Here is a 26,214-nt window from a genome sequence, read left to right on the forward strand (position 1 = left end):
TTCCCTTTCTGTTCTCCTTTTACATTAGAAATAAATAAATAAATAAATACGTAAATAAAAGTACTGTGCTAATATTTGCAATGGAGAATGTCCTAACTGCATGGCAGATTTTCTTTTCCAATAATATGACAAAGATGAAAAAGTGGCAATTTTTCCATCAAATAAATTTATACCACCACCTTTAAAACTGCAGGACTCTGCATGACTTACCTTACAGAAAAGGATCACTGCTGACATATATGTGTTACACTGAGATCCCAAGGCTCAATTTAGAATACCAATTAGCACTGTTAACATTTAAAAAATGCAAAATTGGCTATTCATGAAACTGCAGCAAGGCACATGCAGATTCCTCTCACTTAGTGGTTGATTTCAGGGATGATGAATTTAATCTCAGGATGGGGTGGGGGTAGATGGGATGCATCCAGTCTGTCCAGTAGTAATATCCCCCAATAGCCTCAAAGGAATTGTCATTGTGAGCTGAAGCAGCATCTGCTTAACTGTTATCCTAGCCTCAGGACTGGAACTTTTTGCTTGTTGTGAGGGATCGTGAGAAAGACTACACAGAGCATGAAGATGAAAACAGAGCAAGATTAAAGCCATAAAACACAACCACCAAGACTCAGCTGTCCATACTGTGACAGAACTCAAGGAAATAAAAATGCCAAAATATATCTGACATCCATGATGCACTTTGGCACAGGAATTTGGAACACTGACTTGACAGCAAGCCTTCAGTTTATGTTCTTTTTCATTATTATTATAGACAATTTGCTAACATTATGAGTTAATGACTTAAATCTCAAACGAGATTATTTGTCGAAAAGCAATGAGTCCCAATGCTAGGCACGTTGAAGAGGTGAGAAGTAAACCCAAATTTAACCCAAACTGGCAGAATGTATCCTTTTCATAAAAGGAAAAAGGCAGCAGTTAGTTCAGTTGTTATAACCAAAACAGCTTAGAGCTCATCGTGAGCACAGCACAGGCTTGCCCCAAATGTCCTGCCTGCATCAGCAGCACTGCTGAGCCATCCAAGAAACGTTTGGCTGAAGTCCCTCCAATGTGTGCAGATGGAGTTAAAATGTTTCCACAGAAACTCCACAGCGACATAGGCTAAACTGGTTGCAAAGGCAGTGCTTCAAATTAACAGCAAGTGTTGCAGTTTCTTAATTCACAATGGGCCTAACTGTTTGCAAGAACCTCTGCGGTGTAATTACAGTCCAGAGGCACTAATCCTTTACACTTCTGAGCCAGGCTTGTAACTGCAATAATCTATTTCCATTCCCTGGAACACACATCCAGGAATGTGTGCAAGAATATAAAAGCCCTAATATAAAAAATAAACACAGGACAATGTCGTGATGCATAAGCCATCCTTTTCTCTTTTGAAACATCTGAAAATACAGTGCTGATCACAACACTTGTATGAAAATTAATAAAAAGAAAAAGTGGATTAATAAGCCTGAAATGTATCATACTTTTCTTTGCCTTCTGTTCCAGGTTAATTATTTCACACTATTCCATCAATCATTTTTGATTTCCAACTCTTTAACTCCCATTTTGAAACAAAGGATAGAAATTTCAGGAAGGTCAGTGGTTTTCTGCTCTAAACAGTTCAGGCACAAGCTATATAAATAACAAAAGGAACTCTCCTTGTTCAACCCATACCACACGCTGAATGGAATGTGTTTCTATTAACCGTTATTTCTCCATGTCCTGTAACAAAGCGAGGAAGTTTAGAAGTTGTGGCCAATTGTGCTATTTACTAGTTATTAATAAACTACACAAATGAGCCATGTGATGAATCTTCTGGACAGTCTAAATGAAAAAAAAAAAGGTATTTTTATACCACATGAGAAAACCTCAATTAAATAAATTATTGCCAACTTGGCAATGCAGCCATTTTTTACCAGAAGCATATATATAAATTCTTGTGAAAAGTGTGCTGTCTTCACAGGAAATCAGCCTTACTAATAGCTAGTTAGGAGGAACTGCACATTCAAAGAGCAGCAAGAGCTTTTGCTATAAAATTACACTCGGTTAGTAAAATTCTGAGCACCAATTTGTACTTCATGCCTAGACCAGGTGATAGCATCTGTGGGAGTGCCATCATAGCCAAAAACTCAATTTACCTCATTATTATACTTTTGTCACTCTCATTAACACTGTCAAGAATGATAATGGGAGGAAGAGCAAATATACTCATTTTTCAGTCAGATGCAGGTGTTCAGGTGGGAAGGGTTGGTGGCTGAGCAGAATCATGGAAAACAACAGGAGAACACAGGAATAGTTTGGAACTTATTGGCTGAAAAAGTATCGGTTGAAAAATCAATTGGGAAATTACAACATTTCTGGTCTACACCACAAACACTGCACACAGTGTTTGTTAGGAGGCAAGAAGACACAAACAGGATAAAATTTTTGCATCGGTGAAATCAGTTTACATCTCAGAAGCATTACACTGATTTGAGGGAAATCCTCAAGAGAAACTTGTTCAGCATAGGAAAACAGGGAATTGAGATTGGTTGATAAGTAATAATTTGGGCATTTAGCTAATAGGCTTTTAGGAAGCTGGGCACTGCTATGTTAAAATAGCTAAAAATAAGAAAGCAAAATTGAGTGTGCAAGGGCATGCCTACCACATTCAAAAGCTATAACAAATCCCAAAGGATAGAACAGTTCTCCATGGGACTGGAAAAGCATTGTGACTCTTTGAGATACAATTACTCCCTGGACTCATCCCAGCATGGAGCAGCTCTCATCTGCCACACAGCAGAAATCTGCCATGCTCAACAGTTCATTTACCTTGCTAGAAAAACAACTAAATTCAGCAAACTCCCGAATTCACTCGATGCAGCTGCTCTCAAACCCCTTGTTACAGCTTAATGAAATGTGCTGACTGAGCTGTTTCATAGTAAATATTAGTTATAGCAGAACTCACCTCCCAAATTGAGTCTTTCAGGAGCAAGAGGATTCTGCATTGCCGTAGCACTGACACAGAGTCACCCATAACTCACAAATAATAAAATACCATCTGAGGGCAGAGAGGTTATTGCCATCAGCAGCTCCCTAGAGAATTGTAAATCATTTGAACAAAGCTTACCCTTTTTTTGAGAACTTCAGGCTATATATACAGGACACCAGTGTCTAACACAGGTAGAGTCAAGACTGCACCCTTAGCTACTTCATTTAACCTTGCTTCAGAAATGAGTGAACCCTGAACAGGTTGCTCTTACCAGCTGAAAATAAGTAAAGTTCCCTCAAAACACTGGCAATTTGTCTTAGAGGAAGTTTAAACCTTTGGACAATCAGCTTGCCAAGCATCTGACAAGTCAAGTGGATTAACTGTGAAATACACTGTGCACTGAAGTTCAGTGGGGCACAACAAAGGAAAAGCCACTGAGATTCAATGGGATATTATTTTGTGATCATCTGCAGATCCAGACCTTCACCCAATATATAAACGATGTTACTTTCACTACTGTCACTACATTTTAAAAAACACTGAATATCATTCAAATTAAATTCACTTCCAGCTCCGTTGTACATGTTTTCATTAATGTGGCATTGTGTCACCTTTTGAAACACGGCAGCACTTACAATCTAATGTTTCCATCCAGTCTTAGTGCCCCTGGAACTGAAGCTCTCCATATTTAAAAAAAAAAAAAAAAAAAAAAAGGAATGTAATTCAAAGGTTGTTGCTCAAAGCAAAAACATTTTGCTTTACAAAATACATCCACTCTACTGAATGAAAAACAATTAAAAGCAAGCAGTACTAATCTACATATGTTGAAATAAACCAATTGTAAGTCTTGATCCCATTTTATTTTTTTTTAATTAATTGAATACTGTGAATAGCCAACTTGCAGAATATGCTACTTCTCCAGTGTGTGAACTTGAGGTGGTGAAAATAAAGTGTTACCTTGATTCACAGCTCATCTGAGTCTTGTTACATCATGCTTGGTAAACATTTTCTAAAGTTTTCATAATTTCCTGATTTCTCCACAGTTAAGTGAATAGAAAATAAGAATTAATAATTTTTACCACTTATTTTGAAGTAAGAATGTTTCTTTACAAATAAATTCAGAGCTTAGAGATGAAAACAGGCTGTTTTGAGTCAATGCCAGAAAATCTCACTTGGAATTGTATGGCCCAACTGAGTTCTGATGTCCCATTTAACCATTCCCAATTCTTTTCAAAGGCTAGCCAAGCTCTAGACATATCACAGAGTTCTGCAGAACATTTATACTTTCTCTATTTTGCCCTTCATTTAACTATATTCTGTTGTATGCAGCTGCTGTTGTCTATCGCCTTCACGCTCTTTTCTTCTGCCTAGAGTTTACAACCTCCATGATTGAAGTTGCTATAACCCAAATACATCACCTTTAACAAAGCTGATACTGTATAAAGGACTTCAATAGTGCTAAGCAGACACTAGTTACTCTTCCACATAATTTGTCATATTTTTCTTTCCCGCTGAGGACATGACCCCTTTAGGAATTTAGAACTTGTTGCTGTGCTTATGGCTCAGTTATCAGGTGCCTTTAATTTACAGAGACACGACCACAGGATTGTTTCCCATCTCCTGGCAGAGCAGAACTGTGGACCCACCAGCTCTAGAAGACACTCCTTGCTTTTCACAAATCACAGTTTGCCAAGACAAACCTCACCTCCATAAAATCTCAGACTTGCCTTGGATGATGGAGGCCTCTCAGACTTTGCTTGAGCCAACGGTAATTTGGATTCTTTACTTCTTCAGAAAGCCATATTCATCATTTCTATCATCTGAGTCTACTTTCAGTGCAGGCAGGAAAATAAAAACAAGTTTCATCCAAATAAAGCAGAGAGTTATGTATTTGCTTACATAACTCAAAACACATTAACAACAGAGACACACATCAAGAAAACACAGATGACAGACCCGACTTTCAGAGCAATTTTGTTTTCTGATTTTTGTTGAATTTGTCAGTCACAGTTCTAGCAGGGTGTTACAAACCCAGAATTCTTCTTTTATTTGTTCCTCTTTTCTACCTCTTTGTTTGTTAAAATCTTATCCAATTTAAAACCAAATCAAGTTGATCTAAACCAATCTTCTCTCCCCCAGAGCAAAACCTCCCACGCTATCTGTGGCATCAACATAATTTCACATGAACATGCATGCTTTGTACACTTTTCTTTCCTCTTCATATTCAAAGCATTTAGGAGATGGTCTATCAGAAGCTAACAAAATTTTGAGAAGACATATGAACAAGTTCTGGGAGTAGGACTAAAAGTGAATCTTCTAGGGATATGCTGCAGACCACTCTCGATAATACTACAGGCTTTATGACTTTCACTTTTTCTTCACTATGGCAGAATAAAAGCATTCACTTTATAAACAGTGCACTGCTACCAGGAAATAACAAACTGCTTTAGAAAATGTAGTTTTGAGCTACATACTTGTTGCCTTTACAGAGTTTCACCAGGTGGAACTTCTAGAAATCACAGACCAGAACTGCAACTGCCATAAATAAGAAAATACCAGTGAAACCAGACTCTAAATATTCTAGTTCATGGACTCAAAGTCAAGCTGCAAAATAGTCATCATTTTTAAGATCTGCATTTGTCTGATGACAAAAATTGATACTTTTTGCTTTGCTGTTTCATTATTCTTGTCTTGTTTAACTTTTTCTCACAACAGTCAGGAAGTCCTTCTCTGAGAGGGAATGTGGGCTAACATTGTTTTGAGTCTGTAGCTGACACCTCACAGAGAGGTGTGAAGTTCCCAGCAAAAGCATTTGTTCATTTCTGGAAGTCTTACACGAAGGTAAACCTTAACACAAAACAAAACCTACTAACATGCTGGGCTCATGTAAAGGGAAGACTGAACAGAAAACAGAATTCCCTCTGTGTTTATTCTGCTTTTACCTTTTTCTTCTCTGGCATACTTACACTTAAAGGCAAGCAGTAAGCTGCTACTAACACGGTAGAAAATAAAGCTGAGCTAAGAAGGGTAGGGAAAATGTTAGTAAAAAAAGAGATAAAATAAAATCCGTATATTGAAAAATGCTGTCTAGTTTATTCTAACTATGGTGAATACTGTGAAACTCATGTGAAACTACTGTGAAACTCATGCTGAGACAACTGATAAAAAAGATTCTCATCTACACGAGGGCTGATCAGCCCAGTTCTTACAAGAGTCAATGGGACTTGAAGATGGTGCAAAGGGTAAAAGAACACATCCTCCTTGCTCACTCTATTTGATCTATACTGTCAAATTAAGTTCTACACTGCTGTTTGACCTCAAAATATTTGCTTACAGAAAGACTGAATCTATTCTTAAGACTGATTGATAACTTCTTTGTCTTAATACTATTTACTGCAATAAAGTCCACAAACTGATTAAATGCTTCATCAGAAAGTTATTTGTACCTTGATGACTGCTTGAAACTTGATGCTTTTGAGTTGCACAGAGCAAACCTTCAGTGAATAAATGGACATGAGGATGATCTTCTCACTTTCTACTTGAACTATTCTAATTTAATTTGTAATTGGTTCAGTCCTATATTTTTTGCAAAACAGTAAGTGAAACAATCAGTCAATAGGTACAATAAAAGAGCTCAAAGATTTACACCCGATAATGTGAAAAGCAGAAGTCTACAAAGAAACTTTCTTCCTGTAGATCTCTGGGGACCCTGGAACAGAGAGAATAACAGCCTGGTGGTATTTTTTTTTCTCTCTGTAATAAGGCTCTTAATAACAGGAGAATGTGATGATGTTTCTGCTCCACGTAGCTGTAGTATGTGCAAATAGAATTGCAGATTAAATAAATAAATAAATAAATAAATAAATAAAAGCACACAACCCTATCTAAAAAAGCAGTTATTCAGTTGGGGCCATTAGGTGACATTTCAAACCACTAGTGGCCATGGAGAATCCAAAGGAAATAGAAGATAAAAAGCTTATAACAAGATTGTTGTTCCATAGAAGGGTTCTGTAGATACCATCAGGCTCTATTGGCAACAAAAAGAGCTAACAAAGTGAAAGATAAGACTGATGTACCAGCGTAACAAGCCTGTTATTCCATGGAGAGATACTCTTTCAGGTTATACTCTAGATCAGGAAAGACGAGCTAGGGTGGTTTGCAGTTTCAGCAGAATCCCACGTTGCATCAGTACAGCTTTTCCACCTGTCTGCATTTTTAATACAGAGGTATACAGAACAATTAAGCAATTTTTGTTGCTGTTGTTGCTTTAGAAGTTCAATGGAGAGTTTATTTTATAAGTTGCTTATTACGTTTCTAAATTAGAAATTTAAAACTGAGTGAACTGTCTGCAAGCATGAAGAATAAATAAACAGCATATTTGATCCAGCAGTTTTAGTAAAAAACCTGGCTTCTATCCATCCTTCCATTTGTGTGGGCCTCAATGGTTTAAGATAAAACATGATTACATTGAGAAAGTTTTGAAACAGAGAGAAAAAAGTTGTCAAGGAGGACTAATAAAGGCTGTGCCAGTCTAATGAAGGAAACTGGAACTTGAGAAGTAAGTGAACTGAATGCTAATAGCAAGAAGGAGAGAGAAACCCAGACTGGGAAATAGCAGAACAGAAAACTTCCTTCAGGAATGCGCAGCAAAGGAGAAATAGAGTATAGCAAATCTTTCTACTGAAACATCTCAGTTACTGCTGCTGAAGGCCAAACTTATAAGTGCTGCAGTGAAAATGAGCCAAGCAAGAGGGACTGAGAGCAGCAATCAAACTGTTCAGCTTTTATATTTCTAAAGGTTTTTGTATTATACCCATTCAGTCCATCAATCACAACTTTATTAAGCCACGAAAGAGATGTTAGATCAATGGCTGTATTGGAAACACTCTGATTGACAGGTTGATGATGGAACAATTCCAACCTCCATACATTATTAAACACGCACTAATGCTGCTCTTTTAAAGCCACCCATACTCTCTTCTCTCTGTATAGTACCTTACCCAATAGTAGACCTAATTGTAGATGAATATTACATAGGAAAAGTGAGACTTACAGTAATAAATAATAATAAACTAGTAAACAAAAGAAAAATTTCAAGGTTAAAACAGGTTATATTATGCCCCTGGGCATTACATTTTCATTTTAGTACAATTGCAGGAGCTATGGTTGGATTGTCAGCCTTAATCAGAATATTCAGTTATCACCTTTTTTGCTATAATCTCGACATAATTTAAGTTTAGCTATTCTTTACATATTTGCCCAGAGCCAGTCCACCAGTATAAGTCTGCACTTTTTAGTGAAGAGGTATGCATGAAAAATGCATATAAATAAGGCAGAAATTGCCTCCTGACAGTTTCTGTGCTTAACTCCAGATTTCAAGCAGATATCAATAGGTGATAAGAGCAGTATGCAAACTGTATTTCACTAGCGGAAATTAATCTGATTTTCATAAAGGTAGAAAAAAATTATGTTCTTGGTGGATAGAGCATAAAGCACAGTAACTGGGAGATGCTGTATGGAATTCTCTCATGGCATCTGAATAGGGAGTGGAGTTGCCATGAACTGCAGTCCATTATTTTCCCTTCCCCCTCTGCCCTATACCATTCTTTGGGCTGGTACACCTGTGTGTGTACCAGCAGATGTGTGTTTTTATGATGTGGTAGTGAGACCAGGTAGAGATGACCTGCTGTTTTTCACTTGGTCTGACAACTTGATAGCTGAATGCATCCACCTGGTTGTGCTTGGTACAGGAGCAAGATCTGATTTTACTTAGACAGTATGATAAAAGATAAAAATAGATGGGATAAAAATGTTAAAACAGATAATAAAATAAATTTGTAATCTTTGGGGATTTAGAGAGGAAAAAAACTTTAATATTCCTCTTCAAGGCAAATGGTTTCCTAACAAAATTACTTGTGAGTTTTGGGGCCAGTGAGAGAAGCTTCCCATAGCACAGGGCTATGAGTGAGGTTGTAGGAAAACTATTCTGTTTTAGCTGATTAAATGATTGTTCCCTTCTTTAAGTTAGCAGCTCCATCAGCATTTAGAAATATCTACAGTGGCTGATGTCAAAAAAATCAAGGGAAGGAGGAACAAAGGTGAACGCTCTATGGATTCCTACAGGGTTCAAAACTGGAATCCAGTTTTTGGTGTCATGGTTGGAAGTGGCAGAGGCTGCTCTTACTCAGGTTATCTCCTATCCAAAGGGATAAAGAGTGCTCCACTGCGAAGGGCTCTGCAATGGCTCCAAGCTCCAGCCAACTTTAATCTTTCAGAGAACAGCAAAGGCCAGAATAATTCCCAGAAAGCATGAAGCATGCAAAGGCTGTTACAATATTTCTCTTGCTTACTCATCAGAGAATAGATTTTCTGTTGAAACAATGTTTTAGAAACCCAGCATTCATCCTGAAACAGGCAAGTCTGGAACTGGGTTTGAAGACAATCCTCACTTGAGTGACCACGGAGGCTTGTTTTGGCTGCAAAATATTATATGTTAATAAGCAAAATGTATTTTCTAAGGAAGTAAATGAATTAAAACCTTTTAATAAAAACTGCTTTGCATACTATAGGCTTTTCAATTAAATTGAGACAGAGTTAAAGCCGACAATGAGCAAAACTGTTTCTGACTTTTGGGCTTGTTAGAAAAAAACCTGGATTGTTTCTTGAAAGATAGCTGGTGGGTCTTTATGGTGCCCTATAGAACACTTTTAAAGGATAAAATTCAGAAGTATGTTCATAACAGAAATGTATAGTTTATGCCTTATAGCTTCCATAAAACATAGTCCTGCTGAGGTACAGTGGATTTTTTTGGACTTGGCTCATATTTTCATGGCTCCATGCTCTCACCGTTCCTCTCTCTGGACTGCAATGAAGTGAAAATATCTCTAAATAAATCATATCTCTAAGTAGGTTGCCTTTCTTCCTTTCTTTTTCTTTTGACTGGGCCATGTTAATAAGATACAATTTCAAGTCAGGATGAATACATTCAACAAAACTACCATTTGTAGCCCAAATCCTGAAGTTATCCTTTTCATTCCACTCAGGAAGAATTCCTGAAGAGCTTTGTGATTATCTTGCTTGTATGAGATGTTTAAATGAATGTGGTGCTGTTGGTGTTTATACCAAAGAGAAATCCTCTATGCAATAAAATGGTGTGTCATTTGAGATTTATGAATAACCTGTGGATATTTTAACACCTATCAATCATTTACTCTTTCCTGAAGTTTCCCATAAAAAGGTTAGAAGTTTTAAAGACAGTAAACATAAACCTATACGGTATCCTTTCACATGTATTTCAAGAAGTTAAAAGGGAATGCTGTGACCTTGAAAGACAGAACTGTGTAAAGAGCAGGAAACAAAGATTTTATTTATGTTTAGTTGCAGTAAAATATCTGTAGGATCTCTTTATCAACCATGAAACTACCTGTGTTTTTCAGAGTCCCTTCCCTCTCTTTCCAAATATGAAACATCAACATGTGCAATAGATTTGTTACTATGAATATAGTAACAGTGTTTTCAAGTCTGAAGGGAACATTAACTTGGAATTCCCTAGTTTGCATTAACAGTGTGAGAAAACAATCAGGAGACTTAATGTCTGTAAGAGTCGTAGAAATGAAAATAACAAAGGAAAAATTCATAGCATCTGCCCAGCAGCACTATTGGACTTTGTTTTCCATTTCCTTACCATGGTAATTACACATGCAGAAATTCTCACTAGTCAAAGTATTTCCTACAATTTCACCTGTTCATAGGGGAAAAATGTTGATAATAACTTTTAGATGTAATTCTCTCCTCTTTAGACTACTGAATGAAATATTTTGAATAATAGGAATAAAAAGTGATCCATCGTATTCAAGATTCCTCAGAAGTAAATACAGAAGTCTCAGATCTCAACAGAGATTTTTTTTTTAAAAAAGGGAAAACATACTGGAGTTAGAATTTAATTCCAACAGATAAGACAAAGGAAGAAAGGGAGAGAGAGCAGGAAGAGCTGGAAGGGAAATGGAAGATAAAACTTAATACTACAGTGAGGTAAGCATCTTTGTTAGGATGTAGCTTAATTCTGTACCTTCAATTAAACATACAACAAAAAACAAACAAACCATGAAAACACTTGGAAAACTGTTCCTGCAAATTAGCATCGGGTAGAATAAAACAGAATATGATAGGGGATGGGATGGAATGGTACAGGATGGAACAGCACAGGATAGGACAGAACAGCTGGAGAGGACCTCCAAACACCATCTAGTCCAACCACCTGACCTCTTCAAGGCTAATCAAAAGCTAAAGCATTGTTCAAATGACTCTTAGCACAGACAGGCACAATACACCTTCAGGAAAACTGTTCCAAAGTCTGACCACCCTCATAGTAAAGACATTTTATCTAATGTTCAACGTGACTCTCTGCTAATGAAGCTTTGTGCTGTTCCCGCTTGCTGTTCCCAGGTAGCAGAGTTCTGCACCTCCCTCTGCCTTTCCTCTCTAGGGAGCTACAGAAAGCAATGAGGTTGGCCCTCAGTCTCCTCTCTGTTCCAGGCTAGGCAACTCAAGTGTCTTCCCTCAGCCTCACCCCATAGAACACACCTTCCAGCCTGGCTCCCAGCTTTGTTTCTCTCGTCTGGACACTTTCAGGGATCTTAAAGTTCTTCTTCTAGTGTGGAGCCCAGAACTGCACACCACACCAGTGCCATACATAGAGAGATGTATACCTCTTTACTACCATACACACTGCTGGCTCATGCTGAGACTGATGTCACCAGCACCTCAAGGTCTCTTTCTGCTGTGCTTCTCTCCAGCAACTCACCTCTCAGACTGCACCCGTGCCTGGTGTTACCCCCTTTGATGTGCAGCACCTGGCATTTTCCTTTGTTGAACAGTGTGCTGTTGCCAATTACCCAAAGAATCAGCCTATCTAGATTCCTCTGGAAGGCTCCATATCCATAAGAGAAGTCAAGAGCACCTCTCAATTTAGTATTGCCAGCAAATTTGCTGGGGGTGCCTTCAACTCCTGCATCCGGATCTATGATTAAAATGTTGAAAAGGACTGGCCCTTGAATTGAGCCATGGGGAATGCCACTAGTGACTGTCTGCCAGACAGATGTAGCCCTTTGACTAGAAATGTATTGAAACAGAAGTAACAATTGTGAAGTACAAAATAAATCTTTCACATAGTTATAACACACAGATTGTGCTTACAGACACATAATGTTTATGCCTGTGTTTTTGTGAAATATATATACACATGCAATGTGCACACATTCACACAGCAAATCACAATAGGCTCTGAGTAGACTGTCAGTATTACTAAAATACTTCAGCAAACTTTCAGAGTTTTAATAATTTTTATTAGGACCAATTTTTGCTTTTCTATGACTCTGGGGGAGTTAATTGAATCTGACTTAGGCAGCTTAAAGACTAAATAACCATTGAAATATTCATGTTTAAATATAATTTACTGGAAACATAGCTGACCTTGACCCAAAATCACATTTCAGAGCCTGAAGCAAACTATGTATTGCTGTCTACTATGGGTTAAGAGTGAGCTCTGGATCCTATCACAAAGCCAAAACTTCCATTTTCCAGCTATATAAAATCTAGAAGTGCAAGCAAACAATTCTGCATTAAATAACAAATTGTTAGAGGAATGCTTTTTATATTCACATAAGAATTAATATGGATGACTCCTGCTAACTAGAGAAAGCTTTGTTGACATACTCTTTTACTACATGTACTACTTTGTCCACTCTGTTCCCTATGACTGTGACTGTGTAATAGATGTAGAACAGTATCTTTAGACATGTGTTACAATTAGGTAGCAATATGAGATATTGTTTGTGTAGAACACCACATCTGGATCATGATGAAAGGAACACTGACATGCTCAAACAAATAGAGCCTGACATTTCTGGGCATAGAGAAAAAAAAACAAAAAACAAACAACACAACAAAAAGAATACACAAAAGAAAGCACAACAATATTAAACTGCTAAAAGTTAAAGTACTGAAAAGCCAGGAACAAGAAAAGATCTTGAGAGATTCAGTAATCAATAAACATTTTGCAAACAGAAAGTAAATATTATAAACTATGATCTTACCGTTCCTGTTGTGCCCAAGGAAAGGTGGTTCATCTGTTGGGTCAGTGGGCCCATCATGCTTGCTGGCTGCATTGACATAGTGTGGTCCATTGTTGGTGTTATCACAGCACCCTAAAAATAAATATTATTTACACTTCAACATTTCCAATTATTTAAAAAAAAAAAAAAAAAGCATTGTCTTAGTATGTAAATCTGGATGAGAACTTGACATGAATCTTAAAAGAGACTAATATATCTGTCAGAGGAAATATGTTTTGTTTCTATTGACAGCCAAGCTACATACATATATTATTTGCACTACTAATGAGGCCATTTTATGTCAGTTCCAATTACATGTCATTTTTTACTTCATTACTTCTGACAAAAAAATGCATATGTTCTTTCTATGATGAATGCTACTGTACATTGCAAAATGCCTGTCATTTATATATTTCCACATCCTATTCAGAACAATCTCACAGACAGAATACATATGTCCCCAATTTTCTCTGACTTCTAAAACCTCCAGTCTCTGAGATCTTCAACCTATTATGGTAATTGTCTTGGATTTTCCAGTCTCAATTAAGAACCCTTACTCATGACATTTCATAGCTGATTAAGTAAGACTAGCTATTGACAATGAGTGTGGCAGTGACACCCACTTAAAACACACATGCAGCACTGAAAAGCATTTTTCTTCTCTGCATGAAAAACAAACACATTAATAACAAACAGCACATACACTAAAGCAAGAATAAGACTTCAAACAAAAATGAAACAAAAGGCATGCCAGAGCTTTGGAGAGAGTGTTATTTTTATTCCTCATTTTTTGCTCTCCCGCTCCAAATATTGGTGAACTCATGCCTTAGTGAAGAGATGATATTCTTCTGTGCAACAGTATAGAATGCTATTTCCTGTGTTAGTTAGAAAAAATCCATCAGAAACAGTCATTTGCACTCTCTTTTCCAGATAGAGAAACACAGAGGTATTTATAGTGATTTCTTCACATTTAATTGCTCTACTTTGTGCATATTTTTTTGTGAACACAAAGATTCACAATATTTTATCTGGTAAAAAGCTTGGGAAAAGGTGAATTAATCTGTTTTTCACAAGAAGGAAAGTTGAGTTGTTGTTGTCGTTGTTGTTTCAGATTACTGATAAAATCCGCCTTTAATTTGGAATCCAAAGTAGCCTAGTTCCAAAAAACCACAGTATACTTGTTGAATACATATCTCACATTTATGTAGACCCACCTGACTGCCATGACAAGGACCAGACTTGAACATAAAACTTTCAAATTTTCAGTTACAAATAAGAAATAAACAAAAAGAAAAAATGCTGGGGAAGTGACAACTGCTGTTTTTTTTCTCATCTTCCAATGATATTTTGTCTGCACACATCCTAGCAGAATTTTGCAGTTTATGGAAACTCATTACGTGCATTCAATGATGAAGTGGAGGTCAGGAACTTGGTCGTTCCTCTTTGTAATACATTGGTGTACAAAATGCATACACACTTGTCTCATGTCACATACTAAATTACACTTCTTGTACTGACAACAGTCACTAGATAAATTTGGCAAATTACTGAAAACAGTCTCCATGGAATATCTGTCATGATTCCAAATAAATACTTCCAGAACAAACCAGTTGGTGTGTGAGCATCAAACCTGCAGCACTTACAAGCACTTTCGTGCCTTTTTTGGCCATAGTAACTTGTACTAGATTACAGTAATTGCAGTAAACTAACCTATGGATTAACTTACATTAATGAGCTACCAGAGTGATAATCCCTGTTACCATGGACCCTTGAAAATCTAGACAATCAAAGTAGGGTTATTAAATAATTTTAAATACTCTTCTTTCTTACTTACACATCACTCTTCTTTTTCATGCTGCTCCTCTCTTTTTGTTGAAAAATCTACTCATTTTCCTGAAAGTCTGAAATCTGCTCTGTAGGACATACACTTACTTAGCCCATTCTGCACTCACTGCATTGTGCATTCAGTGCACAAGTCTACTTAAAGTAGCATCATGCCCAAGGAAAGACATGAGCAAAATTCAGCAGTCTGGGATACCAGAGATGCACTTGTAGAGGAACACAGATCCAGACTCTGTCCTGGGGATTTGAACATTCACCTGCTCTTTGATTACAGTAAGAAATCATGAACACTGCTCAGAATGACTCACATCACAAAACAACATTTTTCACTGTACCAAACTGTAAACACACAAACCAAATTTGTCAGCTGTAAACTAGTTCTTAGTTCCCTTTACAGACAGTTTTCTTCTGCTACTTAGAGATGGACAATTGCCTCAGAGGTTTCAGCACAGATCACGTTGTGAAGTGTAATGGGATAAGCAGAAAGTCACACCACACCCTCCTGCAGCCCAATACTGCAATTTAGGATGTCCAAAACCTTAATATACCTAGAATTCTTCTTAGAGACGTTTATTGCAAAGGAATGTTTGGAGAAACTATCTGTGATTACAGATGTGACTGAGTGATAGCTATTTCTGTGTATAAATTCAAAAACCTACAGCTGAAGAAAGGGCGGTGAAGAAAGTCTTGTGATTTAGTGCAGCAAATGCAAGGGCCAGACACATAGTGGAAAAATCTGATACCAAATGTCTTTCTTTGAGCAAGCAAGACAGTTTTGCAAACAAATTCTTCACAGAAATATGGATTGGAGAGAAAATATGTTAAGGAGAAAAAACTACTCATGTAAACTATACATATTATGTTAAATAGAGAATGCATATATTCTGATCTCTAAATATACACAATTTAATATGTTAGGAAAAGATGCTGAGAAAAAAAAATAAACAATGCAGCTTTCATGAACCAGCTTAATGTGTTTGAAGCTGACAGTTACCTAGAGCAGAGAATTATATGCATTTGCTAGTCCATTAATTCAACAGAGTTTGTAGAATCCTCTTGTGATCATGTAGGGAAAAAATTATACTTCATTAAGGAAATATCGTCTGGTTGTTAGGGTGACCGTCAGTCTCCAGACCATTTTGTAATACATGCTGTCACGTCCATCCATATTCAGCTTATTTATCTGAGGAAGACAATGATGTCTTGCAACAGACATTACCCTCACATTAAAAATAATTTGGTTCTTTTCAGTTCATAACCAGCATTTGCTGATAAAAGTCCATTTGGCTACTGGCAAAGGTTGCAGCAACATCTTCATCTGCTTGTATGTCTGGGTTTACTGATGTTGTAAGCTTTATAGAGAGACATATTAGCATGGCATGATGCTACTGAAGGCCATGCTTAATTGAAAAAGCAGTAGAAGAAATTATGATGAAGTTTTTGCCACTGTCTTTGCCAAAACAAGTTATTGGCATGCCAGCCAGTTACTGAAGTCTGCCCTTCTGCATCAAAATTATTCAGTTTTTCACAATTCCTGCAAGAAACTGGTTGCTATAATGCCAGTCAAATTTGGCAAGATAATCTTGGCATATGAATCATCAGACAATTCTGTCAGTGTTATCCTGACTTTAAAAGAAATGAACAGGTCAACGTGCAAAGAACCAATGACACAGAAGAAAATCTATGATTTTTTTCAGTACTGCAATAAACCAAAGATAATTTCATTGATATTTAGACCTAATTGAAAGACTTTGCTGTTTTAAAATGCTCTGAGCTCTGTGGACATAACTTTCATAAAAGAAAGTCAATATATTTGTTTCGAGGTATCACCCGGTTTATCATTTGTAGAGAAAGATTCCCAGTTTTAACAACTACAAACACTACTTTTTATGGCAACAAACTGAAACCATGGGAAGAAAACTAAATATAACATGTTTATTAAATTAAATAAACAATCCTCAAGTAATTGCCAATATCAAACTAGATATTGGCAATGAACAATTAGAAATGAAGTTTATGTTGGTACAATGACACATGCCACTTTATGAGCCTTGAAGGGTGGGAAACTGACATCAGACATAAAAAGTATATTAGCAGGCTTTAGGAAGATAGAGTTCACTAGTTGAGTGATGCACTTGGGGGCCAGTGGGAGGAAGGATTATAGTCCCAGCTTTTTAGATAATGAACTGTATTAAAGGCTTCCCTTTTATTCTTCTGTTCTCGTACTGATATTGGATTTAAGGCACAAATACCAGCCAGCTGAATAAATAGTTTTTAAAGCTTGTGATAAGCATCTGCCTATTTTAAAACTTACTTTTTTTTTTTTTTTAAATTTTTTTTAGGAAGTTTTAACAAATTAAACACTTAAAAATTTTACCTTGTAAATACTGGAGAACTTGAAGCCAAAAAACATTACAGCAGAAAATCTACTTTTCAGAGTTTTTTTAGAGACACAGTGTGCAGTCATATAAGCACCAGGTCATTCCATCTGAATCTTATTACCATACCACCATGTGAATGTCTTTATGTTATCAAGAACATGCTGTTTCTTGGGGTTTTATTAAACTGAGTGAAAGGATGATTTTCTTCATACTTATCAGGCAAGACTTGTCTATCAAGAATTAATATGAAACATACTTTTTTTTTTTATTTTCCTCCACATAAACATACTCCCTCTGCATACAGAATAAATGGCAGACATATCTCTATTGGTTTACTGTTCTGTCTAGACTGACTTCTCTCATCTCCTTTGGCTGCATCTTGTAGACAGCAGGAAAGAGTCCCCTTGTCAGGGCACTGATCTTGGTGAAATGATCTGAGCTGACCGTTCACTGGTCAGGCTTTCATGGCAATAGCTGAGAGACTAAAGGTAGCTGTAAAAAACCACTCTGCCCATAATTGTAACCTTTGCAAGGGATACTTGCTGATATCTCACAAATACCTACCACGCTTTAAGATCAAAGAAAACATATTTCTACACTTTCCTCTCTTTCTCAATGGAAAGTTACCAAATGCCTTGGCATTTCTTGCCTAATCTGAGATTAAATAGTTATATGAATATGGTGAGGAAGATCAGCTAATAATCTCTCTTCTGCAAATCTTAAGATTTCATTTCATTTCATTTCATTACTCTGTTGAATTTAAAATCTCACTAAAAGTGGGGAAAAACAACCAGGAAGCCCAAATACTGCACTGAGTTCAAAACAACTTGAACTTTGCAATGGGCAAACACTGGTGCAGACCTTTAACTCTGAGTCCTGTTTCTGTAGCAAGTATTAAACCACAACCTTGTACTACAATAATTCTGATTTCGGGTATATATTCAAATTCTCATCTGATATCATCATCGTATCTTATTTAAAGCTCTAGAAAACATACAAGCGAGCTTTCTCATCCTCATTTTCCCTGCATGTTTGAGGACTTTCTTCTTATGTTCAGAAGGTTCAGAAGATTTACTTTCCAGAAGTAACATAATCTAGTGCAGTAAATAAAGAGCAACAGTAACCCTTTTATACATTCTACCTTTCCTACAACAACAGCCAATATTCTCTATTGTTTTTTCCCCACTCTTTTCCTGTGGTTAACTATATGTCCCATCTCTTAGCTTGAAACGTAGTTTTTCAGAATATACAGATATTAACCTCTGTATACAGACACAGGAAAAAAGATGGCAAAAACCAGAAATGAAAGAAGCATTTGATGCAATAGATTTTTTTTATTTTTTTATTTTTTTTTTTACTCAAAAGCTATGTGCACAAATAAAGCAATAGCAACTGTATTGGTATTGGAAGTGCATCAAGGAATATCCCTGTAATATTATGTCAGTAGTCAATTCTTCTGCCCAAGTAGAAAGAATGAAACTTTCACACAATATAGCTGTCTGTTATTCCAAAAGGACTTCAAAATATAAAGTAGAAATAGTGTTTATGTTGTAAACAAACAGTTCCCCATTTCATTTCAGGCCTAAAGTGACTTTTACAGGGAGACTTCAATTTTTCCACCCAAAATAAGATCTCAGGAGGAAAGGTCATTTTACAAAAGGACAATGAAGATAATTCCCATAATTCCCTTAATGTTTATGAAAGAAAAATATACTTCATTGTCTCTGGAGCACACTTTGATAGCCCTGTGCTGTACCTTTCCTCGTATCATCTGCACATACAGACTAGACCACAAGCCCATATGCTCCATTTAGACTGCAAAGGAAACAGTTGTTTTTCATCCTCTTCTCCAACTTGCCACAGTAACAAAATAAAGCAACCAGTAGTATTTGCCTGCAAAAATGTGTGCAGTTTCCCTGGGGTCTGCTAACTTGAAGGGGCTGCTGCAGTAAGAATATGACCTGTCACAGTGGGCATTTGAGACCACATAAAGACAGCTTTTGCCTCCTCTTCCAATCCACTCTAGGGGGGACCAAGAAATCACATTTCTTTTGTTTTATTTCTACCCTTCAGTTTACAAGTACACTTGGATGTGCTCTGGCTTCATATGTCCATGCAATAGTGCTTTTGCTCTTTCAAGAACAGCCATAGCTAACAAAAACATCCTCACAACACTCACATGAGGCTTAGCTTCTCCAGCTGACAGAGGAAGCACAGTGGCTGCGATTTACCCTAACCACTGAAACATACAGAACAAATCTTCTCCATTCCCTCCCTCTATCAGATTTCACAAAAATAACCATCATTTTATTCCATGTCAAAATAAGTACAGATTTCAAAACCTCAACATTATTAGTGGAAACAAATCTTTATTTCCTGTACAAAATTCTTGATGTATATCTCATTTGTGTGTGACACATGCTAAAACGTTATGCTTGGCAATTCCATTCTGTTTATGCTGCTAAGCATATTTTCTGATGTAGACTAATTCCTTCATCCACTGTTTTCCAGAAGCTGACATAAAATCCTAATAAAGGGAATCAGGAGTCTCTGCTTTAAACTAGATTTTCTCAGGATCAGAATGGAGTTTCTACTGCTGATGTGAAAAGTAAATAATATTTCTTCTGCAAAACATTCTGCTCAGTTCTATTCCTTCATGACTACAGCCATATGTGAAAATTGACTTGATGGCAGCTCCTAGTTCTATCAAGGTACAAAGTGAAATTTAAAGAACTGCACAATTAAAACATGAGTGAGCATCAACATCCTAAATTTTCACTTTCCTGCCCTACTGGATTCAAATCAAACTTTCAAAAAGGATTCTATATTTGCACCCTCAATAGTCTAATCTTTTATCTTTACATAATAATAATAGCATATGGGAATAAAAAAGGATATTGCTATTTCTATTACACTCACTAAGGCTATTGGGCTAGTTTGACACTTTTTCTTTCAACAAGCAGATAATTTTTTGAATGTGGTAACACCTTGGCCTTCTCTGGGACTCAAGCCTTCTGGGCAAGGTGAGGCAGCCCTGCCTGTCTGTGTGTCTTCATGAAGTCATGACAATGGACATTTGATCGCCCCAAATGTCTGTGGTACTGGATATCTGCTTTTCCAGGCAAGATTTAGTACACAGGTCATTTGCCAGGCACCGAGACTGGCTAACTAGGTTTGCAGAGGAAATATCTGTGATATTTCTTCTACATGCACTTCTAGCCTCACTACTGCAATGGCCAGTGACAGAACAGCAACTGTGATCTCCAACAGATGTGCTGTGTTTCATATCCTGCCTGAAACCAGGAGGGATTTGCTCCACGTGAACTGCAATTCAGCTGCTGCGCCAGAAGATTCACTTATTTGAAGGACAAACACTGACACTGGGAACAACAGAAAATCTGAGGAACTGGCTAATAACACAAGATTAAAAAAAAAACAACATTGTTTATTACCATGTTGGTAATACAGCCCCATGTATCCATCAGAGGTAAGATGGCAAAATGACATCCTACGCAACCAGAAACAGAGGAAAATAGCATGGCTGTGTAGAGTGTCAGGTCCATAGCACTAGAAGGACCTGATTAGAATCACAATCACTCTTACATGAAAATGTCTGAAATGTCTTCAGCTTTCAGAAGAACAAGGAAGTAGTACTTGATGAAGCACTGAGAAGGTATGCCACTGTGGCTGACAGCAGAGTGCTCCTCTATGAGCTCCCTGATTCCTGAGAAGATAATAGTCAAGGGAGAAGTAGGTATCAGGGTGTCTCCCTGAAACTCCAAGAACAGACGGGTTCTTGCAATTCAAAATTTACTATTGATGGTCAAAACAAATGAGAATGAGCTCATGGTTCTCACACAGTTGTTCATGGATTGTATGGCGGTCCTTGTAATGTTGAGCCTGAGATGATTCTTGACCAGTTCAGAGCTAACTCTCAAGCTAGGCCCAAATCTGTACCCTCATTGACATGCTGTTGCAGGGGTCACCAGGTTTCCCAAGAATCCAGCAGCAGGGGAGGAGAGACTCATACTGCTGCATCACTCTGAAGTCCAGATAAAAACCCAACCTCCACCCTCCATAAGACTATGGTGAATAATAATAATACTTTTCAGACTTCAGCTGATACATGGAAATCCAGTACTAAGCCACAGATCACGTTATGTAACAATTAGTTCCATTCTGAACTTGTAATGGAGAAATGCTGCCTTACTAGAGAGGACATATACAGAAATTGGTACCTCCGTCATGTTCTGTTTGATTTGTAATGCCATATGTTAAATTTCAACAGAACACTTTCTAGCACAGTTACCAAAATAAAATTATCCCACCCCCGCCTTTCCTCTCATTAAAAAATAAAACAACAACTTTTCAAACTATAAACACTCTGCCATAGGTCCCAAGCTATGTTTCCTTTTCTGGATTCTTTGCTATAGTTACCTCTAAAGGAAGGGTATGGGTGAAAGGCACTCCATTCTGCATTGAGATTTGCATTTTGAGTTCTTAAATTTGGGTAACTAGCAGTGCCAGCTTGGGGAGAGAACTCAAACAGAAGACTGAGGCATAAACCTTCAATAGTGACTTTTTACTTCATATTCCATCATAGCAAGCGATGTGACCCTATGCCTCACTCATGCCTTTACAAATTTTAACCATGATTTCTCTGCCAACAGACCACTTGCTGTTTGCACTCAGCTGTACAAGTCTCCAACATGTGACTTTTGCCTCACCGGTTTAACTCCACCATTTTCAGTGACTCCTGTGCAGATTTCTACTCTTTTAAACAACCAACCAGCCCAACAGGCACAATCAGAAGAAGACAATGCTGCAAAAATGTCCTTAGCTTAAAAATTTTTCCCTAATGCATGGAACCAAAAGAAGCCAGTAAAGCTGATGGCACCAGGCACAGGGAGCAAGCAATTCAAAAGTAACCTCATTTAAATCAGTGTGGTATGACTTACGCAAATGAAATCAAACTCAAGTCCTCACTTTTGTGTCAACAGTCTGAAAACAGAAGTATACAGGAGCTGAACAGGTTTTCTAAGTAAAAATGTGATACTTCAAGTCCTCATTTGCTTTAAAGTACTTCCAGTGAGATCAGCTTGTATACTACAATAAATTTTGAAATTTATAAGTCTCCCTTCTACAAAAGCAGAAGGGAGCATCTCTACATGCTTTACAAACTAAGTGACATATAGAGGCCTTGAGTGCTAGCTTATTATTAAGGCCCTGGAATGGGTCTGGGTCAGCATCTGAACTTTCCCAGGTTCATGATTGTTCAGACTTGGGATGCAGCTCGGGTCATTGCAGTTCCAGGCCCTAAGGGAACAGGAGGTTTTGATCACATCCTCAGTTTAAATTAATTAATAAGAGAAATCATTTAATCTCATTAAATCTCCCAATTCATAGTGTACAGATAATTAATCGAAAATGGTTAGCTTAAATCTACCTTGCTCTAAACTTCAGTTATTTTCTTTTCAAGTAATAACAGAAAATATTGACGGAATGCACTTCAACCCTCATGAGTTAATGCTTCATAGTGTAAAATGGTCCAGCCAGGTTAAAAAAAAAAATGGACAAGAAGAATAGATTTTAGCTATTTCCTTTTTTGTTTTTGTTTTTTTCTTGGTTCAGATAAAGTCACTCTTGGGCCGAGATCTTCCTTATAAAGTTTCAGCCTCAAGCACATTTTTACAGCTGAATTATTATCCTTAAAGTATGAGTTCATACTGGAAATGCTGGCAGCCCTTTTAACTATTGTATAGCATTGAGCGCAGCTGTAACATGTTAAATATGCTGGAAGTACATGGAGGGAACAGAGTGGCTCAGAGGACTGGTAATAGAACAGGGAGTCTCAATGCTGGGTCACTGGGTTGGGTTGTTGCTGAAGTTTGCTGGGACTGAAAGTCATTATCAAGCTACAGCTGTTCAGTTTTGTCTGTGCATCAGCTACTCACAGAGAGACACTCTTCATCAGAAAAAGATCTCACTGCAACTTGTGATAAAACATTCCCAAGACCAATGAAGGGTGGGGGTGCAGGTTAGCATGCATTGCAATGCTTAGAATTACTGAAAGCTTTTTTACTCTCTCTCCACTGTGGTAATACCTTGCTTGTTATTTGCCTCACATCACAATTCATTTAAATCTACTTCAAAACAGTCATCAATTTTGGCAAATGAATGTCAAGACTTCTACATATCCCAGGTTTGGACTACTTGCTTAAAAGCCATTTTCTGTCCATCAATGAAAGAGGCCATCAAAGCAACATGGACAAATTAAGTCTGGGTTTCCTGCTTCAGTTTTCTAATATGTATGGGTTTATTGGAGCAAATTAGGCAAATCTCTTCAGCATACATTTATTTACACTTCCAATTTATTATTCTTTTCAGGTGAACCACCATTTTCTACTAGTCAATGACACAATGACAAAAAAATCACAGGTCTTAAGGATTACCAAAGAAAAAACAGGTCAAGAACTGTCAAGGTTTTTTTCTAAACCCTTCTTTCATCCAACGTAAGTCAACTCTTCAGGCAAGCAGGCAGCTGACTGGAAACAGTCTACTACCAAACATTGTTTGCTCAGACAGTGCTGAACAACCTGCTCCACTGCCAAAGAAAAATAAGATTGTTGCCCACTACTGTGGTGAATGCACCAGAGCAAGTCTTTGACCCAAGCTGAATGATCAGCCTTTTGAAGCACAGACTGGGCAGCCACAAACTCAGGAAGACATCTGTTACACAAAGGTAAAAGTGCTTTGGAGTTCAAAAACAAAGTATAGGCTGGAGGAAAAAAGGGCTAGCCGGACAGTACACAACCACTGCTGAGATGAACAGTAAATTATTCTGAAAGAGCACTTTGAGGTAGCATAGAATATCCTGTGAATTCAGGTCACACTTGCCACATAATTGTGACCAAAGGAATGAAAAAAAATTGGCACTGTCAAAATGCAGTGTTTCTACCATATTTCAAAATGACATGTCATTTCAGAATTTATCTAAATTCGAAGGAAAAAAAATCTAAAATTAGTTCAATAGACCAGAAATGAAAACAAAGATTATAGACATTTTGTCTTTGTTCTTCTCTCCCTTTTCCCAATCCCAAGCTGTCTCCTGGAGTTGAGTCAAAACAACATTTTCTCAACTTTTTCCATGTCACTACCCTCTCCCTCTGCAGATTTTCACTTCAGGACAAGTTTTAGCATTATTATTTGATTCAACCCACAAAGCCAAATTTTATTATTCACAAAGTACTATATATGTAATAGCCTTGTCAGTCCTAGCCAGAGGCAAAGGGTAGCCTCAGAGGAAAAGGAAACAAGAAACATCTAAAGGAAGATAAATAGGAGCAAGATGATAGGCAAGTGGGTAATACTCCCATCTTTTCTTGAGAGCTTTGTGGATAGAAAAAAGAGGTCTGTAATTAATTCCAGAGTGATGGAGACTAGAGGGCTGGACTCTTTGCACTGCATGGTTGTGAATCTTCATTCCGTTTGAACCCCCTTCCACCAAAAACCGAACAAGCCCTTGTTTTTTCTTTGACATCAAAAGACACAACATAACTAACAGCAGATGTTCCGATAAACACCAATAGAGACCAACATCTTGGCAGCCATACTTTTGTTCTGCAGTGGGTTTTCCAAGCACACAGAAAATCCATTTGTGGAACAAAAAAGTACATGAAATGGTTTGTGTGTAGTATTTTCTTTGTGGTATCTTCTTGTACTATTTCTACTATCTAGGAACGGCAGTATCATGAAAGATTCTGTTTTGTGGTGTTTCAGCCTTGTGTGACTGTGAGTGAACAGAAACACAGAAAAGAAGTGAATGCACATCCTTGAAACTAGACGAAGACAAAATTTTGGCTATTTACAATATCAGCAGCTAAAACCTCCATAATCCAACAGTAACAGCGAAGTACAGATTTTAGCTTCATGAATTTGAAAAATTTGGCCTGAAATCCTGTCCCCACCGAAATCAATTAGAGTTCTGTCACTGACTTGAATGCTACCAGAGTTTCACACTGTTTTAATCCTCAGAGATGGAAGCCAAACTCTGCATCACTATGCAGGTATCTAATAGATTTTTATACCACATACAGAATGCAATTAATGAATTATACCAGGCAAGAATGATTCTGCTCTTGCCTTCAGATTTAGATCGCGATTCAGTGATTTTTATTTTTATTTTTAAAAAATCCAATTCTAAATTTTCTGTTAGTTTTATTTTCAGCAGTGACTACTATATAGGCAACTGATGGCTGCCTGCAGACTTGCTTAATCAAGAAATAAAATCTTATTCTGTGGCAAGACAGTCATCTTGTCTAGAAGCTGAAGTAATTAATAAAGATAAGGACAACCAACCTGGGAGCAGGAAAGCAGCAAGTCTAATAACAACTTCCAGTATGAAACCGTTTAATAAATTCTTGTTATGCACACTGAGAACAATCCTTAGGCTGAAATGTTGCTATAAATTATTCATACAACAGTTTTGGACAGTAAACAAATTTATGAAGATAATGATCTCTTTGCAATTCATGAACAAAAAAAAAGGGGGGGAGGGGTCAATCCTCAGAATAAATCTCAGTGTATAAATGCACCAGTTGTAGGCATAAAGTACAAATGCAGAGATTCACTGCAGAAACTGTAAAATAATTGCTGTGTGTTTTCTCCTTTCAGAAAGCCAACTTTGAAGAGCAACTATGATTCAAATGATTTAGCACATAGTCATTTACTCTTCTTGACCAGAGCACTAATCACAAGTTAGGAATCAAAGCCTTTGGATTATAATGGTTGAATTAAACCAGAACTGTGCACAGCATTAGCCTTGGTCTGCACAAAACTAACAGCAAGCAAGCGTGAAGCCTTTGTCAATACAGACCACAAGGGGGTTGTTGCAAATTTGGGAAACACTGATGTA

General features: G+C 37.3%; 1 protein-coding gene across 22 annotated transcripts in view; it reads right to left on the bottom strand.

Annotated features, from left to right (window-relative positions):
* RBMS3 (RNA binding motif single stranded interacting protein 3) overlaps positions 1-26,214 on the bottom strand; it is a 682,345-nt gene that overhangs the window by 25,865 nt on the left and 630,266 nt on the right. For all 22 annotated transcript variants that reach the window (XM_085538329.1, XM_085538326.1, XM_085538323.1 and 19 more), the window contains one exon: positions 13,060-13,170. In XM_085538329.1, the coding sequence (XP_085394455.1) occupies positions 13,060-13,170 (111 nt within the window). The remainder of the gene's footprint in view (positions 1-13,059; positions 13,171-26,214) is intronic.

The sequence above is a fragment of the Coturnix japonica genome, chromosome 2, assembly GCF_054131305.1.
Source record: "Coturnix japonica strain WE chromosome 2, WE-NBRP24, whole genome shotgun sequence".
NCBI lineage: Eukaryota > Metazoa > Chordata > Aves > Galliformes > Phasianidae > Coturnix > Coturnix japonica.